Genomic DNA, 15914 nt, shown 5'->3' on the forward strand with positions numbered 1-15914 from the left:
ACACATAGTCGCGTTATGTTTTAAATGTACACTTCTTAATGCAATCTTTTTTTATTTAAAAGAAAAAAGTCATTGCCAATAAGAATGAAGCATTGTTAGAAAGACAAGAAAATGGGATAATAGAAACAGAATGAAGCAGACCAAGGTATCTCAAGAAGTAGACTACCATTCTACCATTTAGGCTAGACATGGCAATCTTTGTTTGTTTGTTTGTTTGTTTTTAATTTTTTTTTTAGAGTTTAGTCAAAAACTAAAGAGAAATACATAGTATAGATCTAGATAATTAGATCTAGACAGACACTAATATAGAATTTTTAATTCACATTTGACCATAAAGTCTAGTATATGTTTCAGATGTATTCCTTGAAGGACTCCGCCACCGGCCAGGGAGAAGCATGTACATTTAGTTGATGTGAGATTTTCGGACATACAAGTCGGTGAAGAGACAAACTCTACTTTATTACCATTGTAAGAGAAAATCGAGTTAGGTTATATCAGATTGTCATCTATAATCTGTAGTCCCATTTAGTAGCTTTTAAAATAATCAGCCTAACTCCAAAGTAACTTTTCACACTAACAGCAGGGGCTTCATTATCTGTTCGTATTAAATTGATCGTTACATAACTTTGCCACTGCTTATGGATCCGCCTTTGTGGGGATGTGTGTCATGCTCAAATCATCTAAAAATCTACCAGATCTTTACAAAGTGTTTGGAAGTCTAAAATCTACCTGAGATGAACTCCTATTGAAAAATCAGAGCAGGAAGGACTCAATCCTCCCGTAGTGCTCTGACAAGAAACTGGGCCGTTCGGCGTAATGCCTCGTAGCGAAGCAGGACGTTTTGGCGCCGCCGTTTTGGCGACGCCGTTTTGGCCCCGCCGTTTTGGCGCGAAGGTCGTTTTGGCGCGAGCCGTTTTGGCGACGGGACGTTTTGGCGCGAAATACATTATGTACGTTTATTGTATTATTTCTTTTAAAAGAATTATTTATATCTATGTTTTGCATGAGTGTTTGTGTTAAGACATATTTTTCACGTATTAAATGTAAATGTGTGTTTGTTTTTCACATCATTTTCTATAATAATCATTTTGGCTTGTGTATGTGTGTTTATTAAGAGGCACACTTTTATTTTCAAAAAAGTTTTTTAAGATATTACTTTAAAATTAAAAACAAAAAGAAACGATGATAGACTAAAAATTGATGCAATTATTTGTTTACATTAACATTTGTTTATTTAATGACTGTAAGGTATCTCCAACTATACATACCAAACACTTGCTAATATAAGTAAAAATATAATACATGTACCATGTTTCTCAAAATACTCTAAGTTAATTATACATAGGGTATATATATATATATTCAAGGGTTCATTAAAAAAAGCTACGTGCTTATTAAATTATCGTCAAATGATATCTTTCGCCAAAACGTCCCGGAGCCAAAACGGCTCGCGCCAAAACGTCCCGTCGCCAAAACGGCGGCGCCAAAACGGCGGCGTCAAAACGGCACGTACCGTCCTCGTAGCTACCATACAAGTCGAGTGACTGCTCAGAGACGTCTCCCCCCCCCTCCTTTAGCTCTCGGAGCTGGGGACACTAGTACAAGACGTGCGACACTGTTTCGACACTCTCTCCACAGTAACGGCATCGGGAGTCGTAGTTCGGGCGGAACCTGGCAAAAAAATGCCCCAACAGGACAATGTTCCGTCCTACACTGTGCAATTATTGCTTGTTCTGACCTACTTAACTTCACCACGGATCGTCGCGACCTGGGTGACGCATATGCTGCCAGACACTACGTGCTCTGTCGGATTCCTCCCAGGACTTGAACCACTTCTCATGAATGAGTGCTTGGATTGCTGCCGTTGCTTGTAAAAACGTGCTTGGTGTTTCAAGGTGTGTGGCTGCCATAGCTCCCTCTCGTGCAAGGGTGTCTGCCGTTTCATTGCCCCTCACACATCAATGTGAGGGCGCCTACTGCATAAAAACGACAGCTCCAATGGCTAGGCGGATGTTATCTGCGGCGCGACTGTCTCTTCTATTACGAGCGACCCTCCCCCGCCGCCACCCATAGCTAGGAGACTGGAGCGGGAGTCGGTGACTAGCACTACAGTAATGCCGTCCAGGACCTGAAATTGAGTATTGGATTCTAAATTTGCAGTTATACGAGTAAGGTCGGGTCTGGATTGACTGCCGTTACCAGTATGGAATAATGTTGGGGGAATATGTTTATTTTGTAGACAAAAGAGATTTGTGTTATTGAGCAGTTCATGTATGTTGTGTCCTGACGAGTCAGTTACGTCATGGCTCCACTGTGGAGACTTTGCGTTGAAATCGCCCGCGATGACATTTTGAGAATTGATATTTGTGCTGTCAATTTCTATACTGATATTGTGTTTGGGAGGGTTGTACAGATTTGTAACCGTGATTATTTGCCCTTGCTTATGGATCTCGAGGGTGGTGACGTCGTTACGCCCGTGCATTCGTGGACCTGGGACTTGTTTTATGTAACTAAGTTATTGCGAACATAAGTTATCAGTCCCCGGCAGTCTGTGCACTTACACTTGTGTAACCAATTATACTGGCATTTCTCTTGCCAGTAAGGGTCTCCTGTAATGATGCTATATCAAATGACCTCTCATGGAGGAGTTTAGAGAGCTCTAAAATTTTTGGGATTTCCTTGCAGATATTTAGTTGTAAGATCGTGAGGGACCTAGTGTTCATTGCCTCAGTCCCTGGGGTGGCTTTGATCCCACTAGTGTCTAATTGGTTGTTTTGAGAGCAGGAGGCTCTCATCACTGAATCGCTTCCAGTCAGTTCGGCCTGGCACGTATCATTATCCACAGGAGGTTGTGGCTGACGTCCAGCAATCTGGTTCGTATCGGACCTCCGGAGGAGGTACCAATGCAGTGTACGTTTAGAAGAGGACTTTGGAGGAGGAATTTTAGTCCACTTTTCGCGATCTGACAAATTCCCCCATCATCGAGGTCGCGGGGCAACCAGTAGTGGACTTTTCGTGCCCAGGCCTGACGCCCGCTACCCGGGACGCGGAGCCTGTTCGGGTCTGCTCGTGTCCGCTTTTTTTTTCTTGTCAGTACTTGTCATTCATGTATGGTTAAGACCGTTGGCGGCCTTAGTTACTGCTCATATGCAGCAGTGTGCATGGTCTATACTCATGTCAGCATGGAGGGCAAGGAAAAACCTGCTCACCACCACAGTTTGGCAAAATAGGTTCCTGCAGGGAGTGGGGTGGTACACGTAATATTCCCAGTATCGGAATTACCATTTAACGAATTACCATTTATCGCGGCGTATTCCTCCACTAGCGCACCAGGGAAAGGGCTAGTTAGAGCCTAGCTCGTGGACTCCAACCAGACCGCCCGACACAGCCCGCTATGGCCGCGCCAGTCAGTCCAGTCTTTGTCCAAAGAGAGACCCGCGAATCAACCGGGACCTAGGAGATCCCAGCCAACCCTCGAGTTGGTGTCCAGCGCTATCTGCTTTTCGGAGATCCCGTTAGGTCTCTTACTCACCGTTGCAAGGGGCCCCACGGGGGGGGGGGATGGACATAACCCCTTTGATGTCATTTTACACTCTCTGCCTGCTCATTCATCAGTAGCGGGCAACCAGTACCTTGGCCACTCTAAGAGAGCAGGGTGTTCACCTGGCGACCACGATCAGATGGTACTGGAACGCCAGGTCTAAAAGCTACCAGATCTAATCAAAGTGCTAGGAAGCCTAAAAGCTACTAGACCATTTCCAACCAATTTCTAGGTCTAGCTAGAATTGTGGCGTTAGTTAATAGGCCTACACGGTAACTTGGAGTAGCTGTCATACAACTTTGTTTAGCTCGGCTGTGACTGGGTGAAGTAGACCTAAGAGCTAGTAGGGTTTAAATGGGTGCAGCTATTCTACTCCGTGGTTCTGAGCTTGGGAATTGCTTTTCAAGATGATTTGGCACACTTTGCAATCTTGTGAGCTGTCATTGCTTGCTGTCGGCCAAACAGATGGATTCTAAAACAGCACACGCATGTAGACCAACACCGCATTTTTTTACAAAGCAAACTCTCCCTTTATTTAAAAATGTGAGACATGAATTGACGGCTTCAGATCCTAATGTTTGTAAAATGTTTGATATGTTTCGGATGTTCCTTCAGATTTGAAGATAATTACATCCTAGTCATAACCTCACGGGGGGCGGGGGGGGGCAAGGGGGGGGGCAGTGAGCAGGCTTCGAGCCGGAACCATCGAGACAACCGAACGACAGTCCAGATCGCATACCACACAACCACGCATACCACACAACCGCGCATACAACAATGAAATCATTTTGAATGTAAGAGACAACTTACTTAACAATTTCAAATCCTAATGAAAAAATCTTCTCTGTAACTTATAGGCGATGTGAGTAAGATCGGCCATCTCTAGAAAAAAAAAAAGAAGAAAATAATGGCGCCCAAGAAAAGCAAGAAGAAAGGGAAAAAGAAAAAAAAATCGAGTGTCAAATCTAGCGATGGTTTTTTTTGGTAAGTTCAACTTTTTAGAATAGCCAGCACGTGTTTCACTTTCATTGTCCCCCTTTAAACTCTTGTTCGCGCCTATTATTTGCCTTTACAGTCATATTTAGCTGAGTAGGCTATAATCTAATTACATAGGCCTACCTCCACAAGCTGGGCGTCAGTAGCTTTCTATACTTTTATAAGCTAGTCCATTAGTATCAATAACTTTGCATACTTTCTTGGAAGACCTAAACTCAGTAGCAGGGAACACGTTGTGGTGACCGATGCCGATACACATGCACGGTCACAAGTTGGGCATTTGTAATCACCAGGCTAGAGATGATAGTAACTACCGGTATATCATAGCAATAAAAATATAATACCTTTTTTAGACTTTTCTATTTATAGGGCAGATAATGTAAATATCTTCTTTTTCTGTGACTCACGGTTGACGAGGGTGTCGTGTGGCCAGCACAACGACCAACTGCCATTACTTTTCCCCAACTAATGTCAGGTATCCATTAGAGTTTTGTGGACTAAGGGGTCCGTAAAGAATACCTAAAATTCAAAATTCTGTCTTCACTGGGATTCGAACTCGCTGGGAAACCAAGCGTTTTATCACTCAACCACCACGACCCCATTGTATAACAATTAAATACTATTTATTTCGGGCAGGAAAGGCTCTTTAACCTTGGAGAGACAAAAAAACCTCTGAATTCAAACCTCTGCTGACTTATGACCATAGGCGTAGCCAGCCCCCCCCCCCGAAATGAAATTCCCCCCACACACACACACAGAGGGGGGATCGGAATTCAGTAATTGATTTTTTGCTTTGTTTTTTTGTTTTTTTTTGGTGACATTTTAATACTAAACCATCACTTGCCCCAACACAGCTAAGGGGTTTTGAGTTTAAAACCCCAGCCCAGGGGGTTTCGAGTTTAAAACCCCCTACCAGAGGGGGGTTGAGTTCAAAACCTCTATCAGGGGGTTTTGAGTTTAAAACCCCAGCCCAGGGGGTTTCGAGTTTAAAACCCCCTACCAGAGGGGGGTTGAGTTCAAAACCTCTATCAGGGGGTTTTGAGTTTAAAACCCCTACATGGGGGGTTTGAGTTTAAAACCCCTACCAGGCGGGTTAGAGTTCAAAACCCCTATCAGGGGGTTTTTAGTTTAAAACCACCTACCAGCGGGTTTTGAGTTTAAAACTCCCTACCAGGTTTTTTTTACAGTTAGAAGATTTTGATTTTATAACCCCCTATACAATACAAAAAAAGCAAAATACACACTCAAAATTCTATGAGGGTTTTGCGTTTAACCCCCTCTCTTCAGTAGGGTTTGAAGCTAAAAAATACCTCTTAAATATAAAAAAAAAGAAAATTACGCACTCAAATTGTTATGAGCGTAGTTTAATGGGTTTCGTCTCAGTTTTGAGTTTAAACCCCCATTCAGCGGGTTTTGAATCTAAAAATGCTTCTTCAATATGAAAAAAAAGTAAATTATGCACTTAAAATGTTATGAGCGTTTAAACCCCTTTCAGCGGGTTTTGAAGGTAAAAAATACCTCTTTAATATTAAAAACAAAGCAAATTATACACTCAAAATTCTATGAGTGTAGTCAAAGGGTTTTGAGTTTAAACTCCCTCCTGTGGAGTTTGAAGCTAACAAAATAACTCTTCAATATTAAAAAAAAAGCAAATTACGCACTCAAAATGCTATGAGAGTTGCCAAAAGGGGTTTTGAGTTTAAAACCCCTTTCAGCGGGGTTTGATGCTAAAAAAATACATCTTTAATATAAAAAATCAAATTACACACTAAAATTATTTGAGCGTAGCCAAGCCAATTGGGGGTTTTGAGTTTAAACCCCTCTCCTACAGATGGCTTTTCTTAAAAGTTTAAAACCCCTCCAGATGGTTTTTGAGTTTAAAATCCCCCTACAGAGAGTTTTGAGGTGGAAAACCTCTATCTTCAATATTATTGTAAGGCAAACTCCAGTTACCAAATTCTAAGACCGTAGCTAAATGGGGTTTTGAATTAAGAAAAAAACAACTCTAGAGATTTTTTAGTTTAAAACCCTCAACAGATCATTTTGACGATAAAACTTCCCTTTTCGATATAAAATCTAAAGCAAGTTACAGTCACCTAATTCCAAGAGAGTATTAAAGAGAGGTTATACATTTCTACCAGTGGCGGGGCTCCATAATCGAAGTGCAGTGAATAGTCATCTGCCAAAATTGAAAAACACTTAATGTGGCTCAACAAAGATGGCTAGGACATATTTTAGGAGTCAGTTATAGAGATCGGGTCTAAGTCAAGGAAAATCCTTTGCCGAATCGGGAGTCGACATCTTAGTATGGTTGTGACAGAGCGTCGCATGAGGTTTGCGGGACATGTTTTCCGACAAAATGAATTACGCATACTAAGAGTTGCGATGACATCCTAGTACAACTTGGCGCCAGTAAGGCAGTGAGAATGGATTTTAGGTTTTTGAAATAAAACTTTTTAATAGCAGGAAAATTTACTGTAGATACCTCAAAATATTCATTTTGTTGGCTTTCAATACCAGAAATAGTGCTTGGCGGCGGGGCTTCGCCCCACGCTGGGGGGGCTCCAAACGCTCCCACAGACCCCATTGCTGGCAATGGCGGGCAATCTACAATTTTTCCACTAACTCCAGGAAGAAACATTCTAGGGCATAATAAACGTCTTCCGAACGAATGAAGGGTCAGAATGTAATAAAGATCATGTAAACACAAACATACATACTATTTTTTTTCGCGGGAAGGGGGGGCGGGGGGGAGGAGAAAAAAATCCTCCCCCGAAAAAAATCCTGGCTACGCCAATGCTTATGACTATACCCAAACATGAGAAAGGCAACCGCATGGTAAAATCTAGAGCCGGTGACACAGTGGCAGAACCTGCGACACCACTGATCCCAAACTGTATCAGCACCTGCCGTTCCTTTTGTGACAAGTCAAAAACTCGCTGTCAGAGTCACTCAAATTTATCACAGCATTAATTATTATTTGTCCTTATTTATTTATTTTATTTTAATTATTCCCCCATCCTACCCCTGAATTCTCCACCCGCACCACCTTTTCTCCTCCAGGCTAGACTTAGTTGACCACATTGGAGATAGCTAGGCCGCGTCTTCCGACTTATCTTCCCTTGACCGGGTCAAAGATAGACACATTCTCTTTGATCGTACCGGCCGGATGTCTGACGGGCTCAGATGACACCACCTTGTGTGGAATGCAAGTCACTCCCCCCCCCTTTCTCCCGCGTCTCTCTTTGATCTAGGAGACCACGACGACAAACACGCCCATTGACCTTCCCAGTGTGCGACTCCCATCTCAAGTCTAATTCCCCCACGTGTAAGATAATTCTTAGCCTAGGACATTTCCTGTGTCTGCCCACATTCTCCAGGCCTGTATATAAGGTAAACTAAATCAAGTCAGACTCTCTCTCCTTTCGCATTCAAGCTGAGCTATCGAGTCTGGACTATATCATTTATTCTCACTCCTAGAGGAATACCTGGTGGTAAGCCGAACTTAATCACAAGTTCCATCTTAATTACTCTGTGTATATTTCCATTGGATATTATCATGTGTATTTTGCTTAGTTCATTTAGATTTAATTAGTGCATTGTGTATTTCTCACTGGCGTAAGTAGAAAACATAAACATGTGCTATGTATGTATTTTAGTATTGCATTAATCTATTAATGCTATGTTGCTCAATTGATCGTTGATGCACCATGTATATATTTGTACACCTTATTTTATTTCCTTTATCTCGGTTGACAGCCTTGATAATTTTACTATCGCACTAATACTGCGCTTAGAAAGGAGATATGAGTTATCTCCCCTTTATTGAATTATCTCCCCTGTAGCCCTTTCACTCTAACGAGAGTTGCGCCGCTTGAACGGACACCCTCTCCATTCAAGCGCGCTCCATTGTTCTCGACCCACGGTCATATGTAAACAAACCGTCTTGGTCGCTGACCACCGCCCAATTCACCACCCCCCTCTCTTTCTCTATCCACCTGTGTTATTTATTTTATATTATTACTTTCCCTTTGATGTACATTTTTATATTGCTACTATCTGCCATCTATTTTCCAAATCCCATTTGTCATCATCTCCCCTTTGTGCTCTAAAGCAATTTTACCAATCTGACGAATGCACCTCAGTCGAGGGCATCGATAAGATGCATGAGAGACATGTCCTAACTTGTCTTTATTTATCTATTGGATTTACCTGCCTATTTATCTATTGGATTTACCTGCCTATTTATTTATTGGATCAACGATCTACTTACCTGCCTATTTGTGTGCTTAGTGCTATTCAGCACTGCACTTGCCTACTGAGATCTACTCAACTCTACCACTTGGCGCTATCGGCATTGCCCGCCTATTCGACAGCCCACCTGTCAAGCTATTAGGTGCGACGTCCCTATAGATTCAGATCTGTGTGAGACGTCATAGCTACGCCAACCCTCTGCAACTCACTGGACATATCCTGTCAACTACACTGCCCACGGTAGATCAGCTCTGCCCGCAGTAACCTTGTGCCCACGGTAGCCAGCCACCCGCCCTACTGTGCCCACTACAGATACTAGAACTTGGGATTGAGACTTCACAAGAACTATATCACCGGCGTCCCTCTATCCGCTAGAGCGCCACCTCCAGCTGCAGAACCTCAAGCCAGGACACAGCCAGCTGCGACATCAACAGGACAACCAGCTAAGTCAGATGACAAAGTGACATACTCTCTTATTAGGTGCAAGAGTGATGATTAAATCTAGTATTATTTAGAGATAGATGCAAACCCTCCCCTTTTTATTCTTATATGTATATTTATGTAAATAAATATTCTTTTATTTTAACTTTTGTATCTATCTTTCATTGCTTGTCTCGTTGCGTGCCTGCTCCCGATTCATATGCTGATAGGTTGGTGTGTGATAGCTTTAAAAATAATCATCCCCTAGACATTAAACGCGCCAAACACACGTCACATTTCATACACCTGTCACACCTTTGGAAATATCAGCTGCGTGGAGAGGGTGGGAACTGTGTGGGCGATGTCGCCCAGGCTTTCGTTTCATTTGTATGAAATGAGCCATTGAAGGAGGCCATATTATAACTAGAATTTTTTTTTTTTTTTTTTTTCAGGAATATTAATCCGCCAATACCGATCAATGCTTACAGCAATAGGAAATGGCATGAAGTTCAATTGGATATCAATCGAATGATTTTAGAAGAAAATGCTTTGTTTTTTAACAAGAAAGGAAAACCAAAAGAACCTAAGCCAATCAAAAACAGAGACAAGGCTTTTCAGTTTTGTGTCATAAAGTAAGTCAAGAGGTTTGTATCATAAAGTAAGGGTTTACGTTATAAAGTCAAATAGGTTTGTATAATAAAGTAAGTCAAAAAGGTTTACGTTATTAAGTCAAATAGGTTTGTGTAATCAAAGTGCTTCAAAAACGTTTGTATCATAAAGTACGTCAGACAGGTTTGTATCATATCATACCATATTTGCCAAGTACTTTATGGCCTGTACATGTGTCTTGTGTCATTCCCTGCCTGTCAAGTACTTTATTGCCTGTACATGTGTCTTGTGTCATTCCCTGCCTGTCAAGTACTTTATTGCCTGTACATGTGTCTTGTGTCATTCCCTGCCTGTCAAGTACTTTATTGCCTGTACATGTGTCTTATGTCATTCCCTGCCTGTCAAGTACTTTATTGCCTGTACATGTGTCTTGTGTCATTCCCTGCCTGTCAAGTACTTTATTGCCTGTATGTCTGTCTTGTGTCAATCCATGCCTGTCAAGTACATTATTGCCTGTATGTGTGTCTTGTGTCAATCCATGCCTGTCAAGTACTTTATTGCCTGTATGTGTGTCTTGTGTCAATCCATGCCTGTCAAGTACTTTATTGCCTGTATGTGTGTCTTGTGTCAATCCATGCCTGTCAAGTACTTTATTGCCTGTATGTGTGTCTTGTGTTAATCCATGCCTGTCAAGTATTCTATTGCCTGTAGATGTGTTTTGTGTCAATCCATGCCTGTCAAGTACCTTTTTTCTTGTAGATGTGTCTTGTGTCAATCCATGCCTGTCAAGTATTCTATTGCCTGTAGATGTGTTTTGTGTCAATCCATGGCTGTCAAGTACTTTTTTCTTGTAGATGTGTTTTGTGTCAATCCATGCCTGTCAAGTATTCTATTGCCTGTAGATGTGTTTTGTGTCAATCCATGCCTGTCAAGTACTTTTTTCTTGTAGATGTGTTTTGTGTCAATCCATGCCTGTCAAGTATTCTATTGCCTGTAGATGTGTTTTGTGTCAATCCATGCCTGTCAAGTACTTTTTTCTTGTAGATGTGTTTTGTGTCAATCCATGCCTGTCAAGTATTCTATTGCATGTAGATGTGTTTTGTGTCAGTCCATGCCTGTCAAGTACTTTTTTCTTGTAGATGTGTTTTGTGTCAATCCATGCCTGTCAAGTATTCTATTGCCTGTAGATGTGTTTTGTGTCAATCCATGCCTGTCAAGTACTTTTTTCTTGTAGATGTGTTTTGTGTCAATCCATGCCTGTCAAGTATTCTATTGCCTGTAGATGTGTTTTGTGTCAATCCATGCCTGTCAAGTACTTTTTTCTTGTAGATGTGTTTTGTGTCAATCCATGCCTGTCAAGTATTCTATTGCCTGTAGATGTGTTTTGTGTCAATCCATGCCTGTCAAGTACTTTTTTCTTGTAGATGTGTTTTGTGTCAATCCATGCCTGTCAAGTATTCTATTGCCTGTAGATGTGTTTTGTGTCAGTCCATGCCTGTCAAGCACTTTTTTCTTGTAGATGTGTTTTGTTCTTTCGTTCTCACAACTTCCTCCTCCAAAGTAACAGGAGACAAAGAGCTGACCACAACTCAGTCCTGACACTGACGTCCAGGAAAAGGTTTGAACTAGGACGTAGTAATGTTCATTTCTGAAGGGACGTCCGACACGAACCAGACAGAGAACGAATTTATGGAGTCAGAGAAACAGGTTTGTATCATGAAGTTAAACAGGTTTGTATCATGAAGTTAAACAGGTTTGTATCATGAAGTAAGTGCTTACTGAAACAATGTTTGTATCATGGAGTAAGTTAAACAGGTTTGTATCATGGAATGGGTTAAATAGGTTTCTAATTTAAAGTACGTCAAATACTTTTGTTTGATGAAGTAAATAAAACATAATTGTATCATAAGTGAAATAGGTTTATATCATCAAGTAATCAAGTAAGCTTGTTACATTAAGTGAGTCAAACATGATTATATCATACCGTTAGAAGTATGTCAAACGAATTTGTGAATGTAAACAGCTGCTTTAGATTACGCCACTTTATATACAATAGGCATGTAATAATATTATGAAGAAGCTAAAAAAATATTAGCTTTAAGTAAACAAAACCTATTGTTACATAAGAATGAATATTACTTATTTTCCCTTTTGTTCATAAAAGTTACAAACATCTCGACAAAGTCGAATACTTAAATCGGCTCTATTATAAATGAAATGGACTTAGGGAAGGCATATTTTTATCGGGTATCGTCACATGTATTCAAGCTCGGACCTAGAGCTTCCTTTTAGCGCTCCGCTGTAGTGCTCACCGCACCTCAAGGCAGGAAAGTCTCATAAAAAGTTTTAGTTTGAGAGCCTCTGGGATAGAGAGCTCGGCGAACGTTAGTATTTCATTCCTAGTCAGAAGCTGTTCACTTTACCTTTTACCAGTCTGTTTAGACATTTAAATTCTTGATTTCTTTTCCTGACACAAAGAATTACTCATGGCATTGTTATGTTTGAAAGTGTAAGGACAAAATACCCTACAAAATATTTGCGCCCAGCAGACGTTTAGATTTAGATCTACTTCTCACATTATGTGATTTCAACCGTTTTGAATCGCGTGTAGAAGCTAGGAAACTCGCCATGGCTCTGATAAAAATCATAGTGACGTATACGATGTATTACTGATTGTTTATCAAAGATTATCAAAATTTCCTTTTATTTTGGCTATCACGTCTGTTCATTTCAATATTTAATCTAGTTTCTAGGACACAGTTCCGTGTGATGAAATAACTAAGTCCTAATCAAAGCTACGTTGGATAAGAAACATAATAGCATTAACACGTTTACGAAAACATTTGTGTAATACAATCTGAATGGAGCACCTGACTTGACCCAATATTCTATTTTCTCTCTCTCCAGGTATTTAAAATATATTTTGATAGCTCGACGTCTGGAAGAGTGCTACACCTATATGATCCACCCACAGAAACGTCTGCTTGTTAAAACCTGTCTCTCTGGCATATTTACACGAATTTTGGAGCTGAAGGACTTGATGATAGGACTTGATGACCGAGAGTTTCAGTTCTTCGATGACGTGCTTCAAGATTTAAACCTCACCCCGGAGGACGTTGTGCTACCCATCCCAAAATACTTCCATGATGATAGATACGATGTCTACAAGAACAGGGAGCACATTCTGTTAACTATCCTTCAGAAGCTAGAAACGAATGAAAGAACCGACAGACATTCTGCAGTAACTATGAACAGAGAACAAGCTGTTCTTCTTATCCAAAGACACCAAAGAGCCTACATGGGGCGCATTAGGTTTTACCAGACCGCGTGCAAACTTTCGCAGATGAGAAATAACTATGAACTGATCCGGAAGGCAGCTGATCGCTGGGCATGCTACGTGTACAAGATCAAGAGTAAACGTCTGCGCGAAGAGGAGCAACAATTTCTGGGTATGTTATCAAAGCCCACTGACAGCATGCAAGCCATTTTAAAGGACCAAGAGGAGCACATAGCTAGGAATAAGAAAAAGGTAGAGGATAACATCAACTCGTATGAGTACGATAAGATTATGCTTGAAGATGATATATTGACCAGAGAAGGGCCGAGCATGGCAGAAAATCTCAAGTACAATATTATACAATGGCTACTTGAAATCAAAAACCTTGTTGGGGTTTTCCCTGACTTACCAGACGAAGAAATGGGTGGAAGCAGTTTTCTGTTCAGCTCCAAAACTGTAAGACAGGTTGAGGAAGACATTAGAGAAATGTTTGACGACAATAAGTCGAAGAAACCAGCTAAAAAGGAATCCAAGAAAAAAGAAAAGAAACAGAAAGAAACCAAGAAACCCAAAAAAGGTGAAGAAGAAGAATTTGAATGGACAATTCCCCAATCTCAAGTCATGCCGTTGTTGACAGAGGAAAAGGAGGAGTACATGAAATACTGGTTTTATAAGGACGACTCCAAGAACATCCACCAGAAACACGATGCGCAAATATTAAAAGAGGCAATACGTCTGAAAATAGCAGAGCAGATTAGATTAGAAGTGGATAAGTTGATGCGATTTGAGCTTGAAAATATGAAGATATCGATAGAGAAAGCTCCACTGGTCAAGAAAAAGAGTAAGAAGAAAGACAAAAAGAAAAAAGGAGGGAAAAAGAAGAAAGGTAAAAAAGAGAAAGATTTGACCAAAGATCGGACTATGGAAGATCTCTACCAAGAGCTTGTTTTGAATGAAATCATTAAGAAACCGGATCCCATTCATCTCTCGGAATTTCTTGGCGCCTTCTGCTACTCCGGGACAAATACTCAGGAATCCAACCTCAACCCATTGCCCTCACTGGCAGACGTAAGACGACTTGTCACTGAGTTCGCCATACTTCCGCTCGGCTCAGAAGATATTCATCAATTGGCTCCGTTGAACAGGTAATCTTAGTAGCCATTAATGGCCAGTTAAGGGGCTAGGTGTTCTCATAACAAGTGTGTTTAGTTCTAGAAACGAATGCTAGATTCAAGTTTATTGGTTAACATTGCTTAATAATTCTTCAATTTAGTATGAAGGAGTCTATTTGTTAATTTCATATTCATGATTTGTATATGTTCTCATAATTTAAATGTTTGATTTGTGTAAGAGGCCAGGTCACTACAATGTTGCCCTACTCCCACACGACTCTGTTCAAACAATTTTAAATATCAACCGATAAACTTTAGCACCTCTATAAACTTTAGCAGCACTTTAGTTAGATCTGTCTCAACTGATAAACTTAAGCATCTCTATAAACTTTAACAGCACTTTAGTTAGATCTGTCTCAACCGATAAACTTTAGCACCTCTATAAACTTTCGCAGCACTTTAGTTAGATCTGTTTCAACTGATAAACTTTAGCACCTCTATAAACTTTAGTAGCACTTTAGTTAGATGTCTCAACCGACAAAATTTAGCAGCACTATAGCTAGATCTGTCTCAACCGACAAACTTTAGCAGCACTTTAGTTAGATCTGTCTCAACCGACAAACTTTAGCAGCACTTTAGTTAGATCTATCTCAACCGACAAACTTTAGCAGCACTTTAGTTAGATCTGCTGTCTCAACCGACAAACTTTAGCAGCACTTTAGTTAGATCTATCTCAACCGACAAACTTTAGCAGCACTATAGCTAGATCTGTCTCAACCGACAAACTTTAGCAGCACTATAGCTAGATCTGTCTCAACCGACAAACTTTAGCAGCACTATAGCTAGATCTGTCTCAACCGACAAACTTTAGCAGCACTATAGCTAGATCTGTCTCAACCGACAAACTTTAGCAGCACTATAGTTAGATCTGTCTCAGCCGACAAACTTTAGCAGCACTATAGCTAGATCTGTCTCAACCGACAAACTTTAGCAGCACTATAGCTAGATCTGTCTCAGCCGACAAACTTTAGCAGCACTTTAGTTAGATCTATCTCAACCGACAAACTTTAGCAGCACTTTAGTTAGATCTATCTCAACCGACAAACTTTAGCAGCACTATAGCTAGATCTGTCTCAACCGACAAACTTTAGCAGCACTATAGCTAGATCTGTCTCAGCCGACAAACTTTAGCAGCACTATAGTTAGATCCATCTCAGCCGACAAACTTTAGCAGCACTATAGCTAGATCTGTCTCAACCGACAAACTTTAGCAGCACTATAGCTAGATCTGTCTCAACCGACAAACTTAAGCAGCACTATAGCTAGATCTGTCTCAACCGACAAACTTTAGCAGCACTATAGCTAGATCTGTCTCAACCGACAAACTTTAGCAGCACTATAGTTAGATCTGTCTCAGCCGACAAACTTTAGCAGCACTATAGCTAGATCTGTCTCAACCGACAAACTTTAGCAGCACTATAGCTAGATCTGTCTCAGCCGACAAACTTTAGCAGCACTTTAGTTAGATCTATCTCAACCGACAAACTTTAGCAGCACTTTAGTTAGATCTATCTCAACCGACAAACTTTAGCAGCACTATAGCTAGATCTGTCTCAACCGACAAACTTTAGCAGCACTATAGCTAGATCTGTCTCAGCCGACAAACTTTAGCAGCACTATAGTTAGATCCATCTCAGCCGACAAA

The 15914-nt window shown here is 40.8% G+C and overlaps 1 protein-coding gene across 2 annotated transcripts in view; it reads left to right on the forward strand.

The window, feature by feature from the left end:
- LOC106053020 (dynein regulatory complex protein 11-like) overlaps window positions 1–15914 on the forward strand; it is a 33607-nt gene continuing 17693 nt past the window's right edge. For both annotated transcript variants that reach the window (XM_056038949.1, XM_056038958.1), the window contains exons 1-5: window positions 1–145; window positions 355–468; window positions 4399–4525; window positions 9664–9843; window positions 12728–14242. In XM_056038949.1, the coding sequence (XP_055894924.1) occupies window positions 4449–4525; window positions 9664–9843; window positions 12728–14242 (1772 nt within the window). In that variant the 5' untranslated portion in view covers window positions 1–145; window positions 355–468; window positions 4399–4448. The remainder of the gene's footprint in view (window positions 146–354; window positions 469–4398; window positions 4526–9663; window positions 9844–12727; window positions 14243–15914) is intronic.

This window comes from Biomphalaria glabrata, chromosome 1 (assembly GCF_947242115.1).
Source record: "Biomphalaria glabrata chromosome 1, xgBioGlab47.1, whole genome shotgun sequence".
NCBI lineage: Eukaryota > Metazoa > Mollusca > Gastropoda > Planorbidae > Biomphalaria > Biomphalaria glabrata.